We start from the raw sequence: 27,020 nt of genomic DNA on the forward strand, positions 1-27,020 counted from the left end.
GCTGAGTGTCCCTTTCAAACATTTGCATTTTGGTTCTTGTGGAAGAAGGTTGTGAAATACGATGTGGTAAACTGAGTGTGAGTGAGACCGTGTTGAATCCTATTGATCGATAACAGAACGCGTCATAGCTGACGAGGAGACAGCTCAAACCCTCCACTCTGGAATTCTCACCGTTCCAACTCGATTGATGGCACATGTGAATACACTGTTAGCAATGGCGGCGTTCCTGGCTTCAATAGGCCACATTGGCTCACTGTATCCAAAGACAATCAAGAACACAGACAGTACAAAAGTGATGAAGAAAGGCGCCGTCTCCGACTCAGCTTCATCTCTACGGGTGCACTGCACGAGTCAACATTTGGCGAGGCATTTAATTAAAAGCTAGAGACACTTGACGTCTGTGCAGACTGTAGAGGTCAATTTTCCAGTACAATAACTGAGGTAGTACCGTACTGACTGCTACAGTGCAAAGTGACTGCTAACCTCAAAGCGCCGACAGTTGCCGATGGGTTGAAGATGACCTCGGCGCCATTCATTGCATACATCATCCAGTTGAGCGGGTGGTGTCGACCGTAGCAGATGTTGATGGCAATGCGACCTGGGTAGGGGATAAAAATCGGACAGGTGCAAGCTCTAAACCCATTTCCTTCCCAGGATTACATTGCACAGCATTTCTTGAATAAAGGAAGCCATTCCATCCCCCAATTTAACGCCTAGGCAAGTCAGCTTACAGTCAATTATAATGACAGCTTGACCACACCGGGGTGCAGTCGGTCGGTGCACAAGCACTGACTAACATGTATAGCACTGTGCTGCACAACATCCCTGCCCGTATTGCCAGCAGTTCTCCAGGGACAGCTAGTTCAGGCAGTTGGTAACTCACCGAATTCAGTTTGGAAGACCTTGTGGCCCGTGTCACCTTCAAAGTAGTATGTTGACTGTGCAGAACGACGGGCAGGCGAAGAGAAACAAAACAAAAATTACACAATACGTGACAAAAATGATATAGCGTTGACACCATGCCATCAGTACGTTAGAAGCAAATCCTAAGAATGCGAAAAAGTCAACAGAATGAATCAGTCTGGGGTTAACAAAGTGGTTCATTAGTCATGACCCCAACAGCCCACAGCTCCCAGCCCCCAGCCCCCAGCCCCCAGCCCACAACAACAACAACAACAACAACTCTTATTGGCAATGGTGCCATCGTGAGAATAAAGAATTCAAAACAACAACAACAACAACAACAATTTTCTCTTATTGGCCACAGGCCATCGTGAGAATAAAAGATTTCAAACAACAACAACAGCAGCAACAACGTGAGAATAAAGATTTGAAACAACAACAGCAACAGCAACAAAAGAAGCAGCAGCAGCAACACCAACCTACTTCGTTAAAGTCGCCCACCCTGGGTATGTGGTTCTTGCGGCTCTTTCCCATCACGACGCCGTGGTTGTCAATCACCACAGCCGTGTTGGCCAATATGTCCATGTTCTCCGAGTCACGCTCCAAGATAGGTGAGATGATGACCATGTTATGCTGCTTGGCTAGCTAAAAAGTCAAATAGAACGAAAAGAACAACACCATGATCTAGAAAGCCTTTGCCACATTGGATGGAGTATTCAAGACGGAATAGCACTCACGGAACACAATCTCTGTGAACGGAATAGCACTCACGGAACACAATCTCTGTGAACGGAATAGCACTCACGGAACACGATCTCTGTGAATCAAGCTTTTATAAGCAATTGCAGCATACATGATACCCAATGCTACAGTCTGATACATGCTGGTGGCTGGAAAATACTAGAGTACACTCAGCACTGCGTCAGAGTTCTAAGTTGTATCATGTCATGAATCTGCCTAAATTACAAGATCTGACTAGATTTTTTAGCTATACCAGTTTGGTTTCCATTGCCCTCGGGCAGTTTTGTTGGAATACAGCAAAGCTAACAGGGCACCAGATTATATATATATATATATATATATGTTATGTTATGGAATCGATCCAATCGAATGTACCCAGCAGGTACAGAGTTCTAGCCAGGTCAAAAATAGTGTGTGTGTGTGTGAAGGGGGGGGGGGGGGGGGGGGGGCAGGGGACACAGTTACCCCGTACCCCATTTACCAAAAATTGTCTTGCCATGCCAAATGCAACGTACGGGGCGAACCCCCGACTTGACTCCAGACAAGTGTGCCTTTATGAACCCTCTAGTAGTGAATATTCACTGCATTTTCGTTGAATGGCATTTAAAAAAAATGACGCTGTTATTAAAATCGAAATTTGAGTACATATTTTCAGTACTCCATGGCCAGTACATGTTTTATACAGTAAACCTGTCATGGTGATCACCAGTCCCGGAAGACAACTGCAACCGGGACCGAGGGATGCTGCTTCCAGTCAAAAGACCACCTGGTAACAGAGACCACATTTTGGAGGTCCTTTTAGCGGTCATCCTTTCTAAACAGGTCTCACTGTACAGTCAGACCTCGCATAACCGCACACATCTGTTTTCCACAAAAATATCCGGATAGGCGAGGGAACCGGATAACCGAACACTGGTTATGTTGGATGCACCATGGATGCTGTAAATCTGTAACCAGCTATTTTCTTCCGGATGGCGAGGGATCCGGATAAAAGAGGACCGGATAAGCGAGGTCTGACTGTACATGCATTCGGTCGATACACCGGACAGACTAGTCCAAGGATACAAAAAGTTAAGTTACCTCCTGACAAAGCTTTGTGGACAGGCCATCTTCGGCAGACTCGGCCAGTTCGACCCACGGGTACTTCTCACGCGTGCAGAAGAAGAACGGAGTTGCTACATGCCACACAAACGCACAGACACATGCACACAACTCGGCCATGTGCAATGCTGACTGAGATTAAATAAAATCTGGGTAGTGTAGGTACCATCCATTGGAATGCTCCATAATAGAGGGCATAAAACATACTTTGAAGGATTTGAGAGCGAGAGAAAAATTCTATGTTGCTTCAATGTAAGAATTCTCATTACAACCTCATCTTTCACCAATGTGGTACGAGGCTAGCTGTTACACTGCATGCCGGCATCACCAAAATGAAATACATCTCTGAACAGTGTGAATGGGGCCTGGCCTATTTAATCTTAAGGTAGAAGTGTTTGTGTCTTCCAAATAAAGGTGGCATCTATGAAGCTACAATTATTGTAGCAGTCACCGCAGGCTGCACACATCGTAGGCTGGGCTTACACGAGAAATTTAAAGTTGAATTTTTTAACCCATACTGAAAACTCTCATGTAAGTCCAGCCTTAGAGTGCATGGGTCTATTCAACTGACTTACTCCATGCTTCCTGAAAGCACAAGATCTTGACGCCGGCCTGTGCGGCACACTCAGTTATCAACTTGATTCGCTCATGTATGGCCGCACGCTGTAATAAGAATACACAAAAAACAACAAGCAAGACAACTTATTGAGGCTATGCGATAACGTGAGACAGATTTTCTTCCACCGAACCTTGTGCGTGGGAAAGCTCTCCAGTGCTGACCAGTAAGCACCCACATCGAGCACTCTGACCTGTCTCTCAAAGTTATCCTGTAATCTCCTCAACAAACAATTTGAACCAGCTCCTAAAAAGAGCTGAATTTAATCAGCGCAATACAAGTATTTCATGCATAACATGCATGGCCACAAATATTTCTGGACTTCATGACAGGTTGTTAGACAGCCATACTTACACGGCAGGCAGTAGCATACGTTCATAGAGTTCATACCCCTCACGTACAGTATAATTATACCTGACCCCTCACGTATATACCTGCTCTTGCAGTGGTGCCGTGGTCGGCTTCACGATAGCGTTCTGGATCAAGCCGATTTTCACGAGACGAGGCGAGCGGATCTGCTCTGGCGGTGCCGCAATGCGATACGCCTGTAATGCAAAGTTGTGATCCTTTGCCGATTGGTGCGCCTCTTGCGGTAGCTCACTTCCTATGTCTCTGCTCACAAACACAACACAACACAATAACGCAATAAGCAGAGAGCACGACTCCCTGGCCATAAGCCACTGCAGATAGTGAGATAACCCAACCCCTCAGGCTCTGATCCCTGACTCCCTGGCCATAAGCCACTGCAGATAGTGAGATAACCCAACCCCCCCCCCCCCCCCCCCCCCCTCAGGCTCTGATCCCTGTACGTGTATTGGCCACTTGATGACATGAAGATTACTATTCAATAAGTTCCGAATAGGGCATCCCACATGCCTTAAAATGCAGGGTGTACTTATAGTAATACTCTACAGTGCACCTTATGTTTCTCTACCGGGAGAAAGACCGTGCTTGGTTTCACCCTCACTTCCTTGTATTGGCTATTTTCATTATGTGCCATGAAGTGCAGACAGTAAATAAAATGAAATAAATAAACCAATGGCAACATTTGCTGCAGAACAAACAACTCTGTATACCGTATTTTCCCCGATAAATGTACAGTACTTTTATATTTTCAAAGGTGGTCTGACCTGTACTAGTATTGGAGACGTGTACTTTTATTGTTTCTGGAAAGATTGATTGCCTGGGTTGGGTGGTAAACAACTCGTGATAATGATGCTGAAAGGCTGTAAATACATCCAACCATGGTAAGAATCAGTGTACAGAGACACAAAGATGATGAACGGGTAAGAAAAACGAAGTAAGGTGGACCCTGGTATCTGTACGCCAGTAATGCCCATCATATCATTCCGGCATGTACTACTATTAGAGACGTGTCCTTTTATATTTTTGATCCACAGTCAACATGTACTAGTATTGGAGACGTGTATGTTTAAGGGAAAATACGGTTTATGCACAGTGAAACTAGGATAAGACGTACCCCCTCGGGGAATGGGAAGATGTGCGTAGTATCCGAGGTATTTCTTATCCAAAGTTGACTCCTGTGGCCCCACTAATACGATCAAGAGTCCATAAACAAGAGTATGCAGCTGTGATCTCTTTTCTATGGGCCAGATGCACGGCGCGCTGCCTTCATTACATCATTCAGCTGCAGTCTGCGCACTGCGGAAAATCAAGCACCGCACTCTCCCTCTGGTTTGAAACGAACTTTCGTACGGAACTGGAGTTCACTCGCCAGAATTCAGAGATTGTGTAGGTACTGGAACGAATCGAGCAAAAACGGATGGGCTTGTACGAGAAATTGAGAGTTTGAATGCATGCTTTCAGAGCGTGATGAAGGCAAGTTACGTAATGAAGGCAGCCCGCCGGCGCCGTGCACTGACCCATAACCACAGTTGCATACTCTTGTTTATGCACTCTTGATACGATACATGTGTAGTTTGCATGCTCAAAATCATTTATTGCACTCAGAAATTTACGTGGTTAGTGTCACCAAACCAGGCTTCCGTTTGCTGAAAACAGCCTCTTCTTGTCAGCATACTTCAGAGTACTTACTACTCAAGCACCTGTCAAGCGATCCTGTCATGTGTATGGGTGCATAAAAACACAAAGTAGTACGCAGTATGAGAGGCCAGCTCTGTTGGGACCTGCTGAAAAGACCGTCACACGCGAGTTGTATGTTTTACCACAGTACGTCGTAACCGCACACATTGTATATGCGCTTACGGGAGGAAAATCTGTGTGACGAAAAAGGACCGTACTAAGCAGGTACATGCCTTACCCGGGTACGCACTAAGTGAGTTCCACTGTTCGTACTACTAGAATACAATGGCATTGCTTGGGGTTGAGTCTGGCGGCAAATCCTACGGGAATACGGTTGTGGACAGCAAAATCCAGATCTACATACACGCTTAGCGCTGCAAAACGACTTTGACCACAGTGTCTGCGGTCGGCGACAAATGCGAAAATCGGTCCGGCACTGAATAGAACTGTAGTATGACTATACCATAGAGGCTTTAGTGTTTAGTGTAATGTACCACCACGGACCACACAACATCTGTATGATATAGCGGAGGTACTGTATATCCAAGGTCAAATGACTGGTACAGCATAATCCAAAGCCCTCAAGAACAGTACATGCACTTCATATTCCATAGTACGCCATGTCATGGACTTAAAGTGATGGTGTCAAAGACAGTTAAAGATTTTGTTGGTCGTGTTTCGGCGGGGGCATTGTTGTCCCTGCCGAAACTGAATGCAAGTTTAAGAAAGACGAGGTCTAGTGAGTTAGGATCAGAAGTGCCCTGTGGGTCTAGCCCTCAGCTCCTCTGGGGCAAGCGCAAGCCTGAAAGTCCGACGGAAAGTCTGCACTGCATTGCGGACGCGAGCACTGATGACACCTGTAGTCAGTCAGGCGCGCCGAAAGTGGTCCGCAAATTGGGCAGCGCTGCTGTAACAGCTAGCGCAAACGACTGTGTGCACCAGGATCTGGTGGCGAACTTACAAGTGGTCTTCGCGGATTTCAAACAAGAAATTCGCCAGACCTCAAGACGATCGCAGAAGAACTGGTCCAAGCTCTAAACAAACGCCTCACAGCTGCCGAGAAGCTCCTCGCGGAGCACACTATCGAGCTCAATCGTCTCAATGCAGAGACACGCAAGCTGAAAAGCATTGTAGAGAGACAGGTCCAGCATGTTCCAAAAATCGACGATGGAGCTCGTTCCGCCATTACGGATCTTGAGAAGAAGCTGCATGACGTGACGTCTAGACAGCCAGACGCCACCACTGATGCTCAACAGCAATAAATGGCAGGTACTGCCAAAACCGACACCGCAGACGTCTCCCTCATACGGGACCTGGTCGAAGAGGCAAGTGAGCAGCGAAGACGTGCAGATAATGTGATCCTGCGCGGGATCACGGAGAACGCAGGTGAAGACCCGAAACGTACTGTTTCTCACCTGGTGCCGGATTTGGACACCAGTGATATCCTCGCGGCAGAGCGCATCACTCCCAGACGCCAAACGGAAACATATTGTCATGATCTAGGCCTCCGTAAGATAGTAAATACCCCAACGAAATTTCCCAGCCAATCCACTCTGGCCTTAGTCCTAGTACCGAATACACTGCAATACCTCTCACCTAATAGTCAAGTACACACCGACCTCTATCTCCATACCTGCTCAGTGGAACTGTGCGACGTGTCCGACCACCAACTTGTAACTGTACAACTATGTACCTCCTCACTACCAATCGTACGCGCCCAACATCACTTCTGCACTCGGAAACCACCCATTCGCACACTACCTATTTGTGAATTCCAGACAAGTGTAGCTTGACAAATGGACAATCTAAAAACTCACAACGATGCTGTGTCGTTCTGAACTTGATAATATTCCACCTTGTCATGAGTGTTGGTATCTCATTATCTTTACGCTATATAAGTTTTAATCTTTCCAACTTGAGCCATTCCCTGTACAATCCTTGATGAGAAGGGACCGAAAACGTTCGGATACTTTATGACAAGTGACTTATTTGACTGGATGTGTGTGTGTTTTTGCGTGGATACTTGCGACCTAAAACTTACCTTCGTTTTTCAAGTATTATCCGCCTCTGACCTCTTTTAATTTTTTTTAAATAATATTAATGTCCAGAGTACTACAGTCGTCCCTCTCTAATCTGGCACTTGTTTATCCGGAACCCTTGCCAACTTTCTGACGAAACCGATTTTTTTCGTTCAATTCCTACATCTTAATCCGGCACTTGAATTCCGCCTCCGGCAGTGACTTTTTGAAACGAATCGCTCAAACTGCACGTAGTTTGATTTCATAATCCGGCAGTCGTAAATCGCGTACCGTACTGGTGCACTCCTTGCCAGGCCAGGCTAGGCCAGTCTGGTCAATGTTGTCCAGGAGACAACGGCTAAGCAGTCAACCATACTTTCTTATTTTAGCAAGGAGTAGTGTCCTGCCAATTTTCAGGTGTGTGTGTGTGCGTGTGTGTGCAAGAGTACATGTGAACATGTTCTCTGTTTTACTTTATCACTTTATCACTGTGTATATTCCTGGAGAAAAGTTGAGAATATAAAGCCGTGCACCAAATACTTGGGTCGACACCGAAAAACCCTGCGTTTTGACGTATGATACATGCATGCAATTGGGTAGGGTCGGGTCAGAGGGCAGGATTTCTTAATCCAGCAGAAAACGCCGTAGCAAAAGGTGCCGGATTAGAGAGGGACGACTGTACTATGTTATATCCAGACTCTAGAGTGCCTTACACTCTAAAGTTTCACTCTTCATGTACTGTAAGTAAAAACAGTAAGTACGGACCCCTTCGCCAGGCATGGACGGTCTCATAATAGAGAGGTTAAGTTACACGCTATTTGAATTTTTTTCAAAGCGAGTTGAAAATCACGTGCGACTGGACGTGAAAGGTAAGATTCGGGAATTGTTCGAAAAGCAGAATATTCTCAAAACACAAAATCAAATCTTCCAACAAACCCGATCGAACTGCGGATACATTGCGGTTTTTATGCATGAAAACATCGAAAGACTGCCCCTGCATCCTGGTGGAGGTCTTCTCTCTCCAGAGTCTGTACATGTGAGTAGCAGGCACATTATTTGAGGACTGAAGTGTATGCATTTCATGGTGTAAATTTCCTTTTCACTCTGTCAACCCTCTTCTTTATGAAAAATAGGCAGCTTTTTGGCAGGCAAACCGGCCGATTGGCAAATCTACTTGCAAGTTCACCAAAAATGGTCGCAAAATACCCACATTTTTTTAGCTTTTCTTCCGGGATTGTCCCCGGGGACAGGATACGATACTCACAAAAAATCGAAATACTGACACAGATTCGATCGGGATGACCAAACACAACTTCCAAAACCCACGTCACGTAAGGGCGCGTTCAGACTACCGTGAATCCCATCAAACCGTGAATGGCGATAAACTGTGAAGGACATTCACACTATCGATAAACTAACGTTACCGGTACGTAAGTTTTGCAGCTCTCACCGCGGCACTGAGAAGGGATTTTCCCTTTTTCCCAGCCTGAGCACTCTTTTTACTGCCGGAAAAGTTCTACTGCCGCAGCAGCAAAACTTTTCCGCCGGTAGCGTGCCAGTAACGTCACGTGATCAAATCACCTTGGAAACTTTCCCATTCCGTCACTTTTTATGGGTAGTCTGAACGCACCCTAACTACGCGTGGTGCAGTCAACTCACGTCGAAGACATCAAACTTTACGTGAGCTTTTTTTGAAATTTTGACGTAAAGGTTCACGGGCGTAATGACTTCACGTGAAACCTCTCTATTGTTTACTTTGGGCACATGTGATGACAAATCATCTACAAGCAAGACATGGCTACTTCGTAAGAACCAGGGAGTCGTACCCCAACTAAGAACTTAAGAAAATTGTTGAAACTATTCACAACCGACAATGGGTCACAGCACATCATAATACGCTTTTATATACATGTAGTGCTGCTCAATGAAATCCAGTCGCGTCCCTCAAGTACGCGCCGGGCGTTGCGCTGTCCTAGACCTGCGCACACTGGGTTGCAAAAAGTGCAAGGCGCGAACTTGAGTGACGCGACTGGATTTCATTGAGCAGGACTGCACATTGTACAGTGTTTGGTGTATAGGTAAGCCTTGTTTGGTAGAAAAACATGTTGATTGGTTGACAGCATTACACGTTACAAGGCTTAACTGATGATGGTTGCAGTCAGGAGCACTGTTTTCAACACAGTGCGTCCTCCGAATTGTAACATGCTGTCACCCAATGTTATGTTATGATAATGTAATAGCATAAATCAATGATTCAAAAGCGATGGAATAAGTACGTACTCGACGGGGCGGCCATAAAGCACGCGCTTAACTTCCTTGAGCTCCTCTTCTGGCAGATACTTTTCTAGTGCTGCTTCAACGCTGTGATTGGCCAAAATAGAAGCCATGCCGAGACCTCTCAAACAAGACCCTCGATGTTCTCCGGCTGTTGTGGATTCAAAGCCAATAATTAAAACTGTAAACTAATGTTACTTCTGTACTTTGTATTGGATTATCAAAGCAGGTATTGTTCAGACTCATGTCAGCCTACTCAGTTTTGCTCGAGCTCCTTTGCCTAACAAGCCAAAATCGCTGATCATTGACAGGCCAGGAGCTAGCTAGATAGCTGTGCATAGCATTGTTGCCTTGTACTGTGTGGTAGATCTACCGGCGCCGGTACCGCGGTACCGCGGTGCATGGTGCAGCTGACATGTGTTTTCAAATATTTTTTGTTGTTGACCTCACGATCACGTTACCATATTCACGTACATGTTCAACTGATTCAAAGCGTATCCACGCGTGTCTATGGCAACTTTCAATTCGCGCCATATTTAGGATCCATGCGCAGACTCCAGGTCACTTTAGCGCTCTGCTCTCTTTTTCAAACCGGCGAAAACTGATTTTTCGCGAAAGTTCAGCAAGCTTGTTGTGAAGTACAAGTTGACAGAAGTAAGCGCCTTTGTAGTTTTCTGCTGGCTTCCTTGTAGAAATTTGGAAATGGCCACGTCCGAAGAACCAGCTGTTCAATTTAAAGTGAGTTGTCTTCCCTTTTGTCGAAGTGAAAGGTCTCTTGTCCGGATTCGAGCTTGATTCAGCAATAATTCTGACCCATTGAAATGTTTGAGTCCATAATTTCAAAACTCTCTACTTGTGTGTTGTTGTGCAATTGCAGTGTGTACTTGTCGGTGACGGCGGTACTGGCAAAACCACCTTTGTCAAGCGTCATTTGACCGGAGAGTTTGAAAAGAAATATGTTGGTATGCACAATACGTCGATTGTTTTCAAATCATGAAATCTCATTCACTGAGTGAAATTGAAAATTGAATGACTTTGACATGTTTTCATAATAATACCACGCACAATTCGAATAGATAAATCATGGAGTGAAACTTGGGAATATCGTTTTCTCTTGGTTAAAGGGGAAGTATACCCTAAAATCAAATTTTCACCAGTTGTAGTCTTCTGGGTCCTGAGTCGAATGGTCTTGGTCCGAGGAAGCTGAGACGCTCCCTTCCTACTTGAATCCCAATCGAACTCGCGCACTTCCACCGAAACTGGGTGACTGCGCCCTACTAGATGGGGATTTGTATGCAAAATGTCACTAAAAGCGCCATTTCGTTCTTATAAAAGCACGGATGACCGCGATTGGCTCATATGTTGTAGTCTTTTGGACGCTGAGTCGACTGGTTTTGGTCCGAAAAGGCTGCGATGCAGCGTTCCTCCTTTATTCCCAATCGAACATGGTTGAACAAGCGGTCACGTGCTCCTGGGTGCCCAAATCACCTGGTCACCGCGCCAGCAGGCGACAACTTTCACACCAAGGTTCAACTCGAGTTCAACTCGAGTGACAGGACTGCACCCAAAAAAGGTCAAACAGGCTAGTAAGTTGTACCCTGCAGGCACGGTGACCAGGTGACTGGTGTACGCAGGAGCACGTGACCGCTTCTTCAACCATGTTCGATTGGGAATAAAGGAGGAACGCTGCATCGCAGCCTTTTCGGACCAAAACCAGTCGACTCAGCGTCCAAAAGACTACAACATATGGGCCAATCGCGGTCATCCGTGCTTTTATAAGAACGAAATGGCGCTTTTAGTGAGATTTTGCATACAAATCCCCATCTAGTAGGGCGCAGTCACCCAGTTTCGGTGGAAGTGCGCGAGTTCGATTGGGATTCAAGTAGGAAGGGAGCATCTCAGCTTCCTCGGACCAAGACCATTCGACTCAGCACCCCGAAGACTACAACTGGTGAAAATTTGATTTTAGGGTATACTTCCCCTTTAAGTGCATTGTTATGTTGGGGGTGACCTGGTGTCAATTACAGGGCAACTCTGCCCCTCCATAATAATCACTGCAGCATAATCACTCTCCATCATAAGAGCTGTCTGCTACCGTCAAATCATTCGACCTGTTTGTTTCGTACAGCCTGCAACTGACTTTAACCACAAAATGCAACATCACAGCCAACCCAAGTCTGCGGGTAATTGGAAAACGTATCACGCATTCTCCGAGCACATAGAATTTCAGTGCGGCGACTGTTAGTTCATTAGCACTGAAAAGATCAACCCCTTATGCATTCTCAAAGCACATACAGTCAGACCTCGCTTAACCCTTTAGCGTGCATGGTTCGAAATCGAACCATAGTGACTTGGGCGCTCACGCATGTACTCTATTTACCGTAACTCACTCAAATCTCAACCGAAACTCAAAATCGAAACATCTAGCAGGTAGCGGAGAGTCTCAAGGCCGGTTCACAATACAACTTCTTGCGACACGGCACGCACTTTGCGACAAGAAACTGCCTGTCACGAGCTGTTGCGTGCAGTCGCAAGGCACCTGTCGCAGAAGTTGAAGAAAGTTCAACTTTTTCCTGTCCCCACAGAATAACGCGGACGAAATCTATAATTATGCGGGCGAAAACAGGCCCTTATGTGGCAAATATGCGGTATAATGCGGTCATTATGCACGAATTCTCTGTCATTTGTACAACTTAAAGGGGCACTCCGGGAATATTTTCGGTGGTGTGTTCTCTTCATGGGGGCCTTATATGGCCCCCAAGGAATGGGGAATCGCGAAAACTAGACCCAAAAAGTCGATATATGAAGCCAGGGAGGGCCAAGTTTGTCTCCTCTTTTGATGGTTTTGATGACGTCACGTGTGATTAGTATTCAAATAATTCTCTGCATTTGAAGATCTTAGTTGTTTGAATTTTCTGGCGATGAAGAACGATGTTTGGTCGACATTCCCAAGCTTCACAACTGCGGACATACTCTAAGGAACCTGAAGGACCCCCTGAGGTGCCCCTGGTAGAAGCGCAGCCTGATGAGGGCCAGGAGATTGGAGCGGACGACTTCACTGGTCCGAGTACGAGGATCCCGAAATTCTCTATACGCCGTGATGCATATGGTCAGAACAGTTTTGTTTAGACAAGCTGACGCGAAGTCGGGGTGATGTGTAACGCATGTCAAAGGGCTGCCAATGCTAACAGCTGCAGCGCTCTCTCGACAGCGAAGGTAATCGACTGCCCTCTGCATCACCCCACATTTCTGGCAGGAACACCAATCGTTATTTCCTTGTCGACCAGTGAATACGTCCGCTCCAATTTCCTGGCTCTCATCAGGCTGCGCTTCTACCAGGGGCACCTCAGGAGGTCCTTCAGGTAACTGGTTCCTTAGAGTATGGTCGCTGCAGTTGTGAAGCTTGGGAATGTTGACCAAACATCGTTCTTCATCACCAGGAAATTCAAACAACTAAGATCTTCAAATGCAGAGAATTTGAATACTAATCACACGTGACGTCATCAAAAGAGGAGACAAACTTGGCCCTCCCTAGCTTCATATATCGACTTTTTGGGTCTAGTTTTCGCGATTCCCCATTCTTTGGGGGCCATATAAGGCCCCCATGAAGAGAACACACCACCGAAAATATTCCCGGAGTGCCCCTTTAAGCATGCAGTTTCTTGCAAGTATACAACTTACAAACTCATGCACCGGTACGACTGTAGTACATTTTCAACATCATGTACTATTTTCTTGTACATTTCCATGAATAACGCGGGTTTTACGCAAAATCTCTCGAAAATGCGGATGACAGCCAATAACGCGGAAAATTGCGCGTCCGCGGAATCGCGGTATCCTGTGGGGACAGTTTTGCGACGTGCGACATACACGAATGGAGTACAGTTTCTTTCTACCCTGGGTGCACGTGCATAGTACTAGTGCATAAGGATATCGCAAACATGAAAAAGATTGTGAACCGTGTGTCGCTGTCGCAAGAAGTTGTATTGTGAACCGGTCTTCAGCTGTCAGCTCGAAGAAGTCCCAGCTCGCTACGATGAAGTTTGAGCGAACCGCATGCGATCGAACTTTCATGCTTTTGCGCTGAACAACACACAATTGTTTAGCGCAGAACAGAGATTTCCCTGTCTCTGCCACGGCTGAGTGTGACATCACTCCCAAAGAAGATGGCCACAGATGTATGGCATGTTCCCGAAAAAATTGACTGAAGGATAGTCACGCGGCAGGACGAGCGTGCTTGGCGACTTGACTTGGAGTTATTGTGGCGCTTCCGGAGTTGTAGCGGCGGACAGTGATGGGTCCTCTTGATGAGTTTGGGACCGTTGTTCTCCTCTCTCCAAGGGCTTTCCAGCGAGCCCAAGATCGTCAAAATCGGTGAAGTACAACAGACTGATGTTATGGTTGAAAAATCGAACGATTAGTAATCACATTGTTGCAAATTTCGTAGCGTGATTGGACCAGTGGCACTCGAAAGCCAAAAGGAGGCTCGGACCACCAAACTCCAAAAATTAAGCATAGAAAGTTTTTTTTAATAATCTTGGGAATTTGTTCCTTGGGTAGTGCTTATGTTGATTGTCTAAAAAATTTAGGGATCACTGATATGTTTGGTGCAGTATGAGGTGTTTTTGGAGAGGCGTTGAAATTTTGCCATTTTCAATAAGAAAAAAGCTGTTCTGTTTCCTGTTGAAGTGTGCCGTCCTCGGATTTTTGAATGTTATCTATGCAGGCCACAACTATGACGCATACACATTACACACCATTGATAATTGTATTATCTTAGGATATTAAATGGAAACGAGGAAAACGGTGGGGCACAAGTTATGTGTTTAGAGTCCACCAACTAAACCAGGTTTGAACAGTCAGATGTGCACAAGGTGGCACCAGACTGACGAGGAGTATTGAGGCATTCTACGGCAAGGAAGTGAGCTCGAGCACTGCTCGATAGCGCTAACCAACAGCCTGCCAACTTAGAAGGTTCATGGATATTAGCAAGAGTAGATAAACAAGAGTGTGCAACTCCGGATCTCTCCTGCACAATCTGCAGATACCCCGCGCCCACGGCGGAATTTTTTGTTTACGTCACCTTTTTTCAGAGAAACGCGGCTTTGCCGCAGAGCAGTGTGAGAGCACGTGCTGGGCACCGACCTTGTAGTGTAAAGCCCAGCCAAGTGCACGAGGGAAAACTCTCCAAAAGGCTCGCAGCGCGTGCGTCGTCGAAAAGATTACGTCAACAAAAAATTCCGCCGTGGGCCAATCCATCCGGAGTTGCACACTCTTGTTTATCTACTCTTGATATTAGTGATAATTCCAAAGAGGGGAAGGTAAGCACCATCAAGCCGAACACAAGCTACATTCCAGTCTGACTGTTCAAAACCTGGTTTAGTTGGTGGACTCTAACGCATAATTTGTGCCCCACCGTTTTCCTTGTTTCTATTTTAATATTTTTCGTTGGCTCACCATCTGAGTATTTACTAGTACTTAGGATATTTCAACCATTTTCGCAATTGCAGAAATATAGTGCAGATGTGTTTGGATTCTGCACCATGGTTCAAAAATGGAACCTGTATAGAGGTTATGCGAATGACGTCACGAGGAGCGCCAAGGCGGCTGCGAGTGGCAGGGGTGGCAAAATGAAGTCGTTTCTGCTTGAACTATTTTTTACTAGTCTTTGAGAGGAAAAGTAAAATTTGTTGTTGGTTGTCGACATATCGTTCCTCACTTTTATTTTGATTTCCGCTGGTGTCTCGCTTGCTGAAGTTTTTAGCCTTCAACATGCCGAAGAGTTGTGCAGCCGTCGGATGTAGCAATCGTGCCGATCCTGGAACGGCTGTGAAGTTTTACAAGTTTCCTGTAGCGGACGAGCGGCGCAAACTATGGGTTGCGGCTATGAGACGAGAGAATTGGAAGCCAACTGACAGTAGCAGGATCTGTTCAGACCATTTCGTAGGCGCAGAGAAGAGCAACGATCCACTATCTCCCGCTTACGTTCCGAAACTTTTTGAACATGTCAGGACTCCTGTAAAGCGTAAAGCGGAGAGGGATTTGGTGGCATATGAACGCCGAGCGAAGCGGAAGCTGACGTTCGAGGAGAGCAAGACGCAGACACCAGTGAAAGTGGACGCCTCCGGGAATGACTTCACAGAGGCAATGGCAGATTTGCCTGGTGCCTATGGTGCAGAGGTAGAGTCTGATCCTGTAGCAGTCTCCAGTGTCTCATCGCAGACTGACATGGATATGGAGCACTTGACGCGGCTGGAGGAGACAAACAACTGTTTGGTCCTGGAAAGCAAACGGATGCCACACGCTCCAGGACAAGGTGACACCTTGTCAATCGAGTCGTTTGAGAAAGACAACGCGAAGGTGCTCTTCTACACTGGTTTGCAGTCTTTTGGGACCATGATGGGCATATTTGAACACGTGAGGAAGAGAGTTCCACAGCACCACCGCCACACGCTCTCTCTCTTCCAGCAGTTCTTGATTGTTCTCATGAAGCTTCGGCTGAATTGTCGGGACCAAGACTTGGCGTACAGATTCGGCATTCACCAGTCGACCGTGTGCCGGATTTTCCAGCGCTGGATCCGGGTGATGCATGTGATGCTGGGACCACTTGTCAAATGGCCGGAAAGAGACGAACTACGCAAAACTCTGCCACTTGAATTTCGTAAGCATTTCCCGGGCTGTGCTGTCATTATTGACTGCTTTGAAGTTTTTTGTGAACGACCTTCTGATCTGATGGCAAGAGCTCAAACGTACTCTCACTATAAAAGCCATAACACTGCAAAGTTTTTGATTGGCGTAGCGCCACAAGGTGTCATTACATTTATTTCGCATGCATGGGGCGGGAGAGCCTCAGACAAGTTCATCACAGAGCACTGCGGTCTGCTTAGTCACCTAAATCCGGGTGACCAGGTGCTGGCTGACCGTGGTTTCACTGTTGAAGACAGCGTTGGCATGTTCTGCGCAGAGTTGGTGATGCCCCCATTTACGAAGGGGAAGAAGCAACTCTCCAGGCTGAAATTGGACAGTGCTCGACAAGTGTCACGCGTCCGTATCCATGTGGAGCGAGTGATTGGAATGCTTCGCCAGAAATACACGATCCTCTCTGGCACTTTGCCCATTGCTTTCCTCATGCATGACGATAAAGCTACATCATGTGCATTCATTGACAAGGTTGTCACCGTCTGCTGTGCTCTGTGCAACTGTTGTGAGTCCGTCGTACCTTTCGAGTAAATTACATCATGCCGCTTTGTCAGCTGTAATGATTGCTATATTATTAACCCCTTGTGCTTTTTGGACTGTCTGGATATACCGGCAATTATATTTCTGTTTTACCTATTCTGCAGTTGCATGCGCATGTGTTCACCTCATTGACCTCGCTTGTTTCTAGTTTCTTTTGTCTGGCTAGCCAAGCTTGCTTGGTCATGGCAACACCAACAGACTTACAATAATAGTAATAATAATGGCTTCTATCATCACTCACGACATGCCTGCGTTTCTTGTTGCATCAATATAATGACTCGTGGTCCAAATAGGGACAACACAATATAATATGAATAGCCCTGAAACCCAACTTAGGGTGCTGGGTAGTGTGCGATGTACCATCAGATGTAGTATGCCCAGCACCAAAGAACAACTCAACTTATGCCAACATCACCCGGAAGAGACGTAAAGAGCGAAGTGTTTGATGTGTAATGATGGAGTTCCTCTGCTCACATGCATAAGCAGTGAGTGGTCTTCACGCATGTCCTGGGACCCACAAATACGAATCAGCATTATGGTCCTTCAGAGATACATGCAAGCAAAGAAATACAAGAAAGGTAACGGAAATCGTTGTGAAAGCCCAGCCACCGATTGTATGCACACACGTGGCAAGTGCAACAGCAAGTACCGTGGAAGGCACAGCAGAACAAGTTGAAAATGCAACTCTAGAAATACCAGAATAGCAGGCTCCATGAATATAATCACTTCTCAAATGCTTGAGACTTGGATTTACAAATGCTACGACAAAAATGACTATGTACATGGAAAGTTGGTTGCACCCCATACTAGAGGTCGAGCTTTCCTGCCGCCTTGACTGGACATTTGACTGACTCACGACTGCCATTTAGAAACTTGACAAACTCACGACTTCCATCCAGACACTTGACTGACTCACAACTGCCATCTAGAGCAGAGAAGAAGTCCCTCGAGCCCTCCTTCCGGCAAACCTGCAAGAAAGCACCACTCCCTGCTCAATACACAGTGTTTCGGGGAATTCACCCCTCATGCAGTTGAGCTTGAGTAGGCTGACGAACATTGTGCTTAGCGACCAACATTCCTATAAACTTGTCGCCGAAGTCGCTACCACTGTAATTGTACATGCATATCATTATTTAGTGGCAGATTTAATCTTGCGACACTCCGGGCAGGTCCAGTTCTTGCGCTTTGGCTTACTCTTCAGCTGCAAACAAGCCATGTGGAACAAACGAATACTGCAATCGTTGTTGGAACATCGCAGTACCTCGCCAGCCTTCACAGACTTGCAGTAGCAAAACTCCGGAGGGCGTTCTTGATCCGCAGTAGATGTTGTACTGGCAGCACCAAGTGGTTCCGAGGCTGATGTAGCCGCTGAAGACGCATCGGCAGGAAGAGTGGAGAACGTCTTAGTGAACCATTTCCCAACAAGCTCTGGGAGAACAGCACACTGGAAGAATTTCTTGGCACCTGCTACCGCTTCACGGATGAAATCTGTGTCTGCACAGATACGCTCCACAAACAGCTGACCTTCATTCCACACAACAAAGTCACAGTACTGCACCTTACACACCAGCATCTGTAGCTGTACTTGGTAGTAGTACATGTGGTCTTGCTTAAGATGGAGTGCTCCGCCGGACTTTACTAGACAGAACTTCCCTGAATCGGCAGCATCATGCAGGCTACTGTCTCGGCACCCGTACGGGCACTTCACTTCCACCACGCCGTTGCCACAGCAGGAGCACTGCACAAGGGAGTCGGGAGTAGCGCCAAGATATGGATAGTCCGGATGAATTACAAAGCCACTGGGCAGTACTTCAACCTTCTGATGTGTTGCACTGGCATGTTCACTATAGTTGTCAATTGCCTTCTGCTCGTGATCACATCCCCATTGTGTGGCTTTGCTACGAAACTTGTGTGCCTCAGGGTAACACACAGAGCGGACTAAGGACGCAGAGGGCTGGCTAATATCCGTGCGAACAGCAGACTTCAACTTTGAAGCTGTGATCCGGCCGGCGCGAAATTCAAACCAGGCCTTGGAATCTGCCTGGTTCCGCGTAGCCTGTTCCACAGCGCGTGCTTCCTCCTCTGAAACACAGACCGCTGGAAATACTGCCTCGCAACGAACGAGCAGGTCCCCAAAACTAGCATCCAGCATGTCTGGTTCGTACAATAAATCCAAAATGGGTGGATATCCCTCGGGCTTGGAAGGTACGTACCTATCGCAGAACCCGGGAACAAGGGAGAGTAATGACGGTTTACCGGCTTGACATAAATTTCCATATAGTTCACCCAGCTCAGCACTGGAGGGTTGCTTAATATCAGCAGGGACCTTCTCCTCCGACCTACGGCGCTTGCTCCCATGCTGTTTAGTGTCGGGTGCAGTGAAGTTTATGTCACGAATCCTGGCATACTCCACCTCCTTCATTGAAGGAGTTGACCATTGGCACGGCAATGAAGTGCTTCCTGTGTTCTGAATCAGCTGCGTTCTAGAATACAGGCTGAACAACAGTGCAGCAACGTGAGAACAAGACTCACCAAGACCAGCCATGCAGGTGCAGTGTGCACAAATCACGCTACCGTCGTTTTGCGCAGCAATCCAGGGTTGCAGATGGGTGCCGGAAACTGACTGGGAATGGCGGACTTTGGCGATGACAAACTTGCTGTCACATGTGTCAGATTCAGACGCTGGAAACGCACGAACATCGCCGACCCAGCCACTGACAAGGTATTTGTAGCCTTCCAAGCTCTTGTAGGCCTTGAGCTGCTCCTTGGTGTAGGGGCTGGGCGCGTTGACCAAGAAATTGTAAATATCGGGATAGTCCACAAGTGGAAATTTATCTTCCCCTAAAAAAATACTTCTGGGCAGGTAAGGATCACTCGAGTCTGGTGCAACGCGCTCGAGCTTTTCACGGTACCGGCATTTGCTGGAGTCATCTAACTCGTCATACACTTTTGAAAACTTGGGAGAAGTCATGGCCACTGATTCAGCGTTCGTACAATAGTCCTTTGTAAAGAACAGAAGAGGAACGTAACAGCGATACAGGAAATTTCCTTCGTGAAATTATTCCAGGCACATGTACTTCTTTTGAACTTTTCATCTCTTTTGCCACCCCTGCGGAGCGCGGCCGCTTTGGCCGCCTACACGCCGCCTGCACGTGATCCTTTCGCATAACCTCTATTCAGTGAATAAGTCTGGGAACACATAATTCCCAGAATGAGATTCATTGTTTTGAGTAAATGCATTTATCGCAGCATAACAAACACACACACGTACATGCATGCACACATATACACACACATACACATTCCCGTAAACCCAATCAAGCCTGTCCCCCTGGAAAATCGCGGTGAAAAACTCAAGAAATTGCGGGCGAAAAGAGTGAAAAATGTGGGCCAGATATAGTAACTTTGCGGAAACTGCAGTATCTTGCAACCATAGTTATGGACCACAAAAACGTGAACGGAGTATCTAACAAGAAATTTCGATGCACCAAGTACACGTAGCTAAGCGCACAGAATACACCATGCATGAAAGTCTGTACAGGGTGGGCCATGGCATGGGCTCACGGATTCACTGAAAATTGAGGCGAAATGAAGAAAATTGCACGTTTTCCGCAGAAAATGCTGGATTCGCGGAATTTGTCGCGGCCGTGGAATCGCGATTTTCCAAGGGGACAGTCAAGCTGTCAAACAATATACAGTCAACTTCGCCTATAACGACACTCGGCGGGGCATCAGAAAGTGTCCTTATTCGCGAAGTGTCGTTATACCCGAAGTCTCATTATATGTATTACAGCTAGATGGGACTTTGCTCTGGGCATGAGAATTCTGTCGTTATATTCGCTGTCGTTATTAGCGAAGTTGACTGTACTACAGTCTGTTTCAAAAAGATTAGCAATCAGGTTTTGGTCTTAAAAAGTATGAAGATAAGGAAATTTGGACAATAAAGTACATAAAAAGGCTTGTTAGGGCACGGCAAATTATTCAGTGAAGGTTTCGGAACAATTGGACCAGCCGTTATGGAGTTAAAATTTCGACCAGGTTTCGCGCCTTTTCCCATGGTTTACAAATTGCCCTGGAAGCTAGTATCGATTTTTTATCAAAGCCCACGATTTATCTTTTCCTTTTCGGCCTTGTGGTTATGAATGCTGTCTGCTGACCATGAAGTTGTGAGTTCAAATCCCAACCTATCTTCCAGTTAAACTTTTTTTCATTTTGGTGATCAAACTGGTACAAGACAAAGCCTTGAAGGTGGCTGCACCAAACGACTTGTTGTTGGAGCTCGCGCTTCCTGCCGAACTGACTGGCACTTGACTGGCTCACGCCATGTGAACACACTTACAACACTGACACGGTGTGAGTGAATACGGAAGTCATCTCGCTGTAGCTTCGTGTACGTGTTGAATACACCGGCAAATCGATCGATTTCTTTTTGAGAATTATTTTAGTATTTCAAGATTGCCAATTTATTTGAATTTTAATAGCAGTCAACGCCGTCTTCTATCAGTTTTCACAGGCGCTAGGCATCTGCTTTTCTCAAAATGCTGTCGAAGTCACACGGATAGCTTTGCCAAGTCATGGCGTTGGGAATGAGTCTATGGTGATGTCGTTTTCGTCACATGGTGAGAGTAAATCATCGCAGCTCAAAGAAACGATTTGGTGACCCATGCCGCTCGTCAACATTTACCACACTTTCGACGTGTCCTTTCTGACTCCATATCGATACGAGGAAGAACCCGTTTGTTGTAAACCAGAGTATCGACGTGAATGAGTTGTCATTTTCATGCTTTCGCGCTGAATATTTCTTCGAGTTCACAGTGAGTTTTTCCAGTCAGCGCTCGAGCGCTCAAACGGTAAGACGGCAAACTCCCCGGGCGATCGCCAGGATTGCTAATCTTTTTTAAACAGACTGCGGCTAACACACCAGAAAATACTTTAGTTGAAAAGGCACAATACAGCTGTAGTTGGGAAAACTAACCAATTACAATGTAGATAGCTGACCAACATAGAGAGAATGTTATTGGACTGGCGGTGTCTGTGCACTAATCGTTATATCCTTTCTTCCGGCCCGCTTTCTCGCCGCGTTTGTGCCACTGTTGCTGATCGTGTTGTATCACGCTCATGTTCCTTTTGCAGCAACCCTCGGTGTTGAAGTGCATCCGCTCCAGTTCAGCACGAGCCGGGGTAATATTCGCTTCAACGTCTGGGACACCGCGGGTCAGGAGAAGTTTGGTGGCCTGCGGGATGGCTACTACATCCAAGCTCACTGTGCTATTATTATGTTCGACGTAACATCCAGAATCACCTACAAGAATGTGCCCAACTGGCATCGAGACCTGGTGCGAGTGTGCGAGAACATTCCCATCGTCCTCTGTGGTAACAAGGTTGACATCAAGGATCGCAAAGTCAAGGCCCGCAGTATTGTTTTCCACAGAAAGAAGAATCTTCAGGTACGTCTTGTAATGTAGTGGTACTGGTGTGTAGAAACTTTTTTAAGGTAGCTCATGCCGAGATACTTTTTTTCCCGAAAATTTGCCAGTTTGACACCTTTCGTGCAATGCTAGGGGTGCCCAGAATGAGAAAATCAATATAGGCCACCTAGAATTAATTCGTTGTTTCGGATCACTTCACTCATCCGTACCAGTGTCGGTCTGGTTTATTTTTTATTTAATTTTGGTAACGGCCATGTGCATACATGTACAATTGTGCATATCGAATAGCTTCTGTCCATCAAGCCAGTCGATCAAATCTGACTGTAGATGATCCAGCGCAGCCATTGTTCCATCAGATCCAGGTCCCCTCCAGGACCAGATCTTGGCCTCGCTGGCAAACGAGTCTGACGAGCAGCTCTCACCTTGAAAACTTCTGTCAATGAGCGACGCGGTGGCGGAGCTGATGCTGTTTCAGGACCGATTGAGGATCGTAGATAGAAGACAATGTCGTCACCAAGCGCTGCATCCTGTCATTTGGCTGCTTCTGAGGTCGATGTCTGGACTGCTATTATTAGTCTAGTCATGTATGTACATTTGCATGCACTATAAAAAAAATTGCAGTCGGGTGACCCGAAACAACGAATTAATTCTGGGCGGCCTTTGTTGTGTTCGCCTGAAGCCACGCAGGAGTCCATTGTGGGACAAGACAAAGACTCATTTATTTACAACGAGCATGCATAATTATAGATGAGAGAGGGACAATACGGCGACAAACACTATACACAACGGCCTTAGGGTATGTAATTGGACACTTTGGTGGGGTTATGGCCCCTCGAAGTAGCCCAAACAAGGCGTTCTCTAAGAAAGAGACAGGTTTGCGTTGATGCCAATAAAATGCTTCCAACCTTCATCTGTTGCTTCATGTAATCATGTCAGTAGTTCCCATTGTAAGAGAACATGTCAGTGAAGATTTATCAGCAAAAATACACTGGTTGGAATTGCAGTCTTCTGTGTGAGGAAACTAACATATTGTAATCCAGCATGCAGCTATAAGTAGAGGGCATACACGGAATACCCAATTGTGAGCCAATCGTGCGTAATTCTGACAATTGAGATCGCTACATTTGAAATAAAGTATCAGGAACGGCCATTGGGACGCACAGTAACAGAAGGATACCACAGGCACTAGTTGCATGCATGAACAGCAACAGAAGGGGCGGAAAACGGAAGTATCGTCTAAATACCAGACGCAATCAATTGCGTCAAATATTCAAATTATTGCAATTATTTCAGATTTGAAATATGTAGTTTTGCTGATCTACTCACGTCGAGCGAGGATTGGTGATTGAGAAAACAAGAAATAGTTACTAGGGGATGACCTCCGCCTGCCTTGGTGATTTTATGCCATCGCTGCCCTCCCTCTCGCTGCTACTTGGAGAGCGAATGCTGTGATGGCTTCAGCGATGAAAATTGGCAGTTTCGATTCAGATCCTGAGGAGATATCGCTGCTTCAGCTCTCTCCAGGTGTCTACCACGACTAGAGGATATCGGCATTATCTGGAGAAGGCTATATCTCTATTAGCAGCAGGGTGATGGACCGAAAACACGATCGAAATTGGCAAAATATATCGCAGAGCGCTGCATTTGCGAAGCGCACATTTCGACGCGATCGGTCTCCATACTTTCAAATAGCGACCTACCCATATCATACATCAAATTTTTCAGTGGTATCTCCGCTGTCCACTGCAAAAAAAACGCGGGTCAATCAGAGAAAGGCCGCCGCCGAACGGCGCGTCCAAGTGCGGCGCGCCGAACCGTAAATATTTTTACGGTTCGAGATGGGCGCAGTACATAAAGGGTTAAAGGGGAAGTATACCCTAAAATCAAATATTCACCAGTTGTAGTCTTCGGGGTGCTGAGAGAATGGTCTTGGTCCGAGGAAGCTGAGACGCTCCCTTCCTCCTTTTATTCCCAATCGAACTCGCGCGCTTCCACCGAAACTGGGTGACTGCGCCCTACTAGATGGGGATTTGTATGCAAAAAGTCACTAAAAGCGCCGTTTCGTTCTTATGCAAGTACGGATGACCGCGATTGGTCCATATGTTGTACAGGTGGAATCCTCATAATTCGAACACGGAAATGCTGGGGAAAAACTTGTAATTATCCGGACATTCTAATTATCCAAACATGTACCCACAACACATTCTGTATGTCAAAATGCTCACATTGACACGCAGCATTGCACTACGCACCTTAGACTCAGATTTAGTGGACACTGAACTGACTGCGCATTCAAACCAAACTGATTTGCAGAAAATCAAGTGAACTTCTAATTATGGTTTGTTTTCTTCGAATTATCAGCACAAATCCCACACATTTACTATGTATGTGGATTCCGTGGGACTCGAGTTGAACCTTTGAGTTGAACCTTGGTGTGAAAGTTGGGGCTGTTGAGGTATAGCAATAGTACATAACCAAGAGTGTGCAACTCGACGATCTCCCAGCCTATGGCGGAATTTTTTTATGACATCAGTCTTTGGCGGCGGTTTGGCTCACCGATGCCATCATGCGTAGCCAGAGATCAAAGTACAAAATGATTTGTACATTACAGCCACGGTAGTCGAAGCAGAACAACGGACGATAGATCGATGTGTCTTGAACTTGACGAACTCTCACTGTATCTACAAAACAAGCACGGGAAAGCATACCTACTTCATCATGCTTCTGCCAAAGAATGACACAATAATAAAATTCCACCGTGGGTGAACCCATCGCAGCTCAAGATAGGAGTTGCACACTCTTGGTTATGTACTCTTGGGTATAGCCATCAGGTCCCAATGTGCGTGGCGTGTGAAATGCCGACAAAGGATGCCCAAATGTCTGTAATGATCCCTAGCTAGAAGTATTCCAAGGCCCATGCATGTGCACGGTTCTCCCTCCCTCTCGCTTCCCATGAAGTAATCCACTTGTTGTTGGGCGTCCTTATCTCCATACTCTCTTGGCATTAAGAGTCTTGTTCTTTTGTTGTTGTCTGCCATGTCCAGTACTATGACATCAGCGCAAAGTCGAACTACAACTTTGAGAAGCCCTTCCTTTGGCTTGCGCGTAAGCTCGTTGGAGATCCCAATCTAGAGTTCGTTGCAATGCCTGCGTTGCAGCCTCCGGATGTGCAGATGGACCCAGAGATGGCCGCAAGATACGAACAAGACCTCCGGCAAGCAGAGCAGACTGCCCTTCCCGACGACGATGACGATTTGTAAAGCATTTTTTCAGTACATGGACCATAACAAGTTAATAAGCTCTTTTTTATTTGCGTTGTTTTCTTGTTGTTTTGTTACCTCTCCGCCCGCCGTATCTTGCCTTGCCAAGTCTAACCGGGCGACAACGACCACGCTCTGAATCCCTTCATTGCGGTCTGATCCAATACAAATCAGATCAGATTGTGGTCTGATCAGATAAGAAATCGCTACGCATTACTAACGGAGCTCTTTCGATACAGGGAACAGTACACATTTTGCACATGGATTTATTGCTTTTTGTGTGACGGCAGAAGTGTTTGTTCTTATCTGTCCTGCTTTTGTACATCTCACCACACCTACTGATTGGGACGCAGCAGCCCTTCAGTGTTTGCTTGACCTTGGAAGCAATCCCGTGTATAGTATACTGCGTGCATTGCGCAGAACGTTGGCGTTCGTACCGTGCCGAAGAGCTAACGATTGCACTCGTTTTGATTATTCGTTTGCTGCTCTTCAGTCACCACTTGTCAGATGGCGTGCATCTGAAAACAAGTGTGATGATATTTTTAAAACAAGAATTGTTTTGAACAAGCATACCTGTTGTACTGAGCTTCCTGGTGTGCGAGTGCCTGGTCATTGCTAGCCGTGGCACTGGCCATCTTCATGTGAACGCAAATGTCTGCTGCTGGATTTCGGGTGGCTGTGACCGTTGCTTTCAAATGCAGTGAACATTGAAGTGGAACGAACTGTGTACACTTCCTGGCGGCGGGTTAATACAGTGCTGGCAACTGAAATCCGACCCCCTTGCCGGCCCAACGCGCCGGCAAGGGGGTCGGATTTCAGTTGCCAGCACTGTAGTACGCTTGATCGTCTGCCATTCCAGAGGTTATGCGATAATGTCAAATCCGCCATATATAGGAGCCAGTTGGGGTGGCAAAGAGTGGTTGTCACCAAAGGGACTTCTCCTAGCCTGTCATCGCTCCGGCAGTGGACACGTGTTTGTGTGTGTATGTACCGGCAACTTTTGATGGCACCATTGGCATTGGAACTGAGATGGGTAAGTGGCCAAAGAAATCCGAACCATCAGCGAAAAGCAGTGTGAAGGCTCATGCAGCCCTCGGATGGGGTTTTGTCTTTTTGGACACTGCATGATGTAATCAAAATGGAAACGCGGCGCTTCGTTGAACTCGTGGGTCGGATTTCTTTGGCCATGGCTGTACCACAGTCATCCCGGGCAAATAGGCCTCTGCGGCCTTTGGACAATCCTTAAATAAAAATCAATCTATCAAAATGATCGAGCCACTCCTACTGCCAAGGATAAGCTTGACAGGCCGGATAACCAGCTCTGCTTTTATCACAAGACCTCAGTCCAAGAAATTTGCACCTGTTCATATTATAGTAGTAGAATTTATCAGGGAGC

The 27,020-nt window shown here is 46.4% G+C and overlaps 2 protein-coding genes across 2 annotated transcripts in view; one reads left to right on the top strand and one right to left on the bottom strand.

Annotated features, from left to right (window-relative positions):
* The window catches only part of LOC135819176 (beta-ureidopropionase-like), a 15,839-nt gene extending 5,888 nt beyond the window's left edge, over positions 1-9,951 (bottom strand). Inside the window, exons 1-8 of the mRNA XM_065332341.1 lie at positions 9,703-9,951; positions 3,796-3,973; positions 3,321-3,408; positions 2,725-2,819; positions 1,387-1,548; positions 884-938; positions 484-598; positions 172-253 (exon numbers count right to left, since the gene is read on the bottom strand). Coding sequence (XP_065188413.1) covers positions 172-253; positions 484-598; positions 884-938; positions 1,387-1,548; positions 2,725-2,819; positions 3,321-3,408; positions 3,796-3,973; positions 9,703-9,809 — 882 coding nt within the window. The 5' untranslated portion in view covers positions 9,810-9,951. The remainder of the gene's footprint in view (positions 1-171; positions 254-483; positions 599-883; positions 939-1,386; positions 1,549-2,724; positions 2,820-3,320; positions 3,409-3,795; positions 3,974-9,702) is intronic.
* Positions 9,952-10,275: 324 nt separating this feature from the next.
* On the top strand, positions 10,276-26,194 carry LOC135819185 (GTP-binding nuclear protein Ran). Its single transcript, XM_065332352.1, has 4 exons — positions 10,276-10,434; positions 10,574-10,658; positions 22,069-22,382; positions 25,409-26,194. Exons 1-4 carry the CDS (start codon positions 10,399-10,401, stop codon positions 25,622-25,624), a joined length of 651 nt encoding a protein of 216 aa, XP_065188424.1. The 5' UTR covers positions 10,276-10,398; the 3' UTR covers positions 25,625-26,194.
* Positions 26,195-27,020: the final 826 nt, after the last annotated feature.

This window comes from Sycon ciliatum, chromosome 1 (assembly GCF_964019385.1).
Source record: "Sycon ciliatum chromosome 1, ocSycCili1.1, whole genome shotgun sequence".
Taxonomy (NCBI): domain Eukaryota; kingdom Metazoa; phylum Porifera; class Calcarea; order Leucosolenida; family Sycettidae; genus Sycon; species Sycon ciliatum.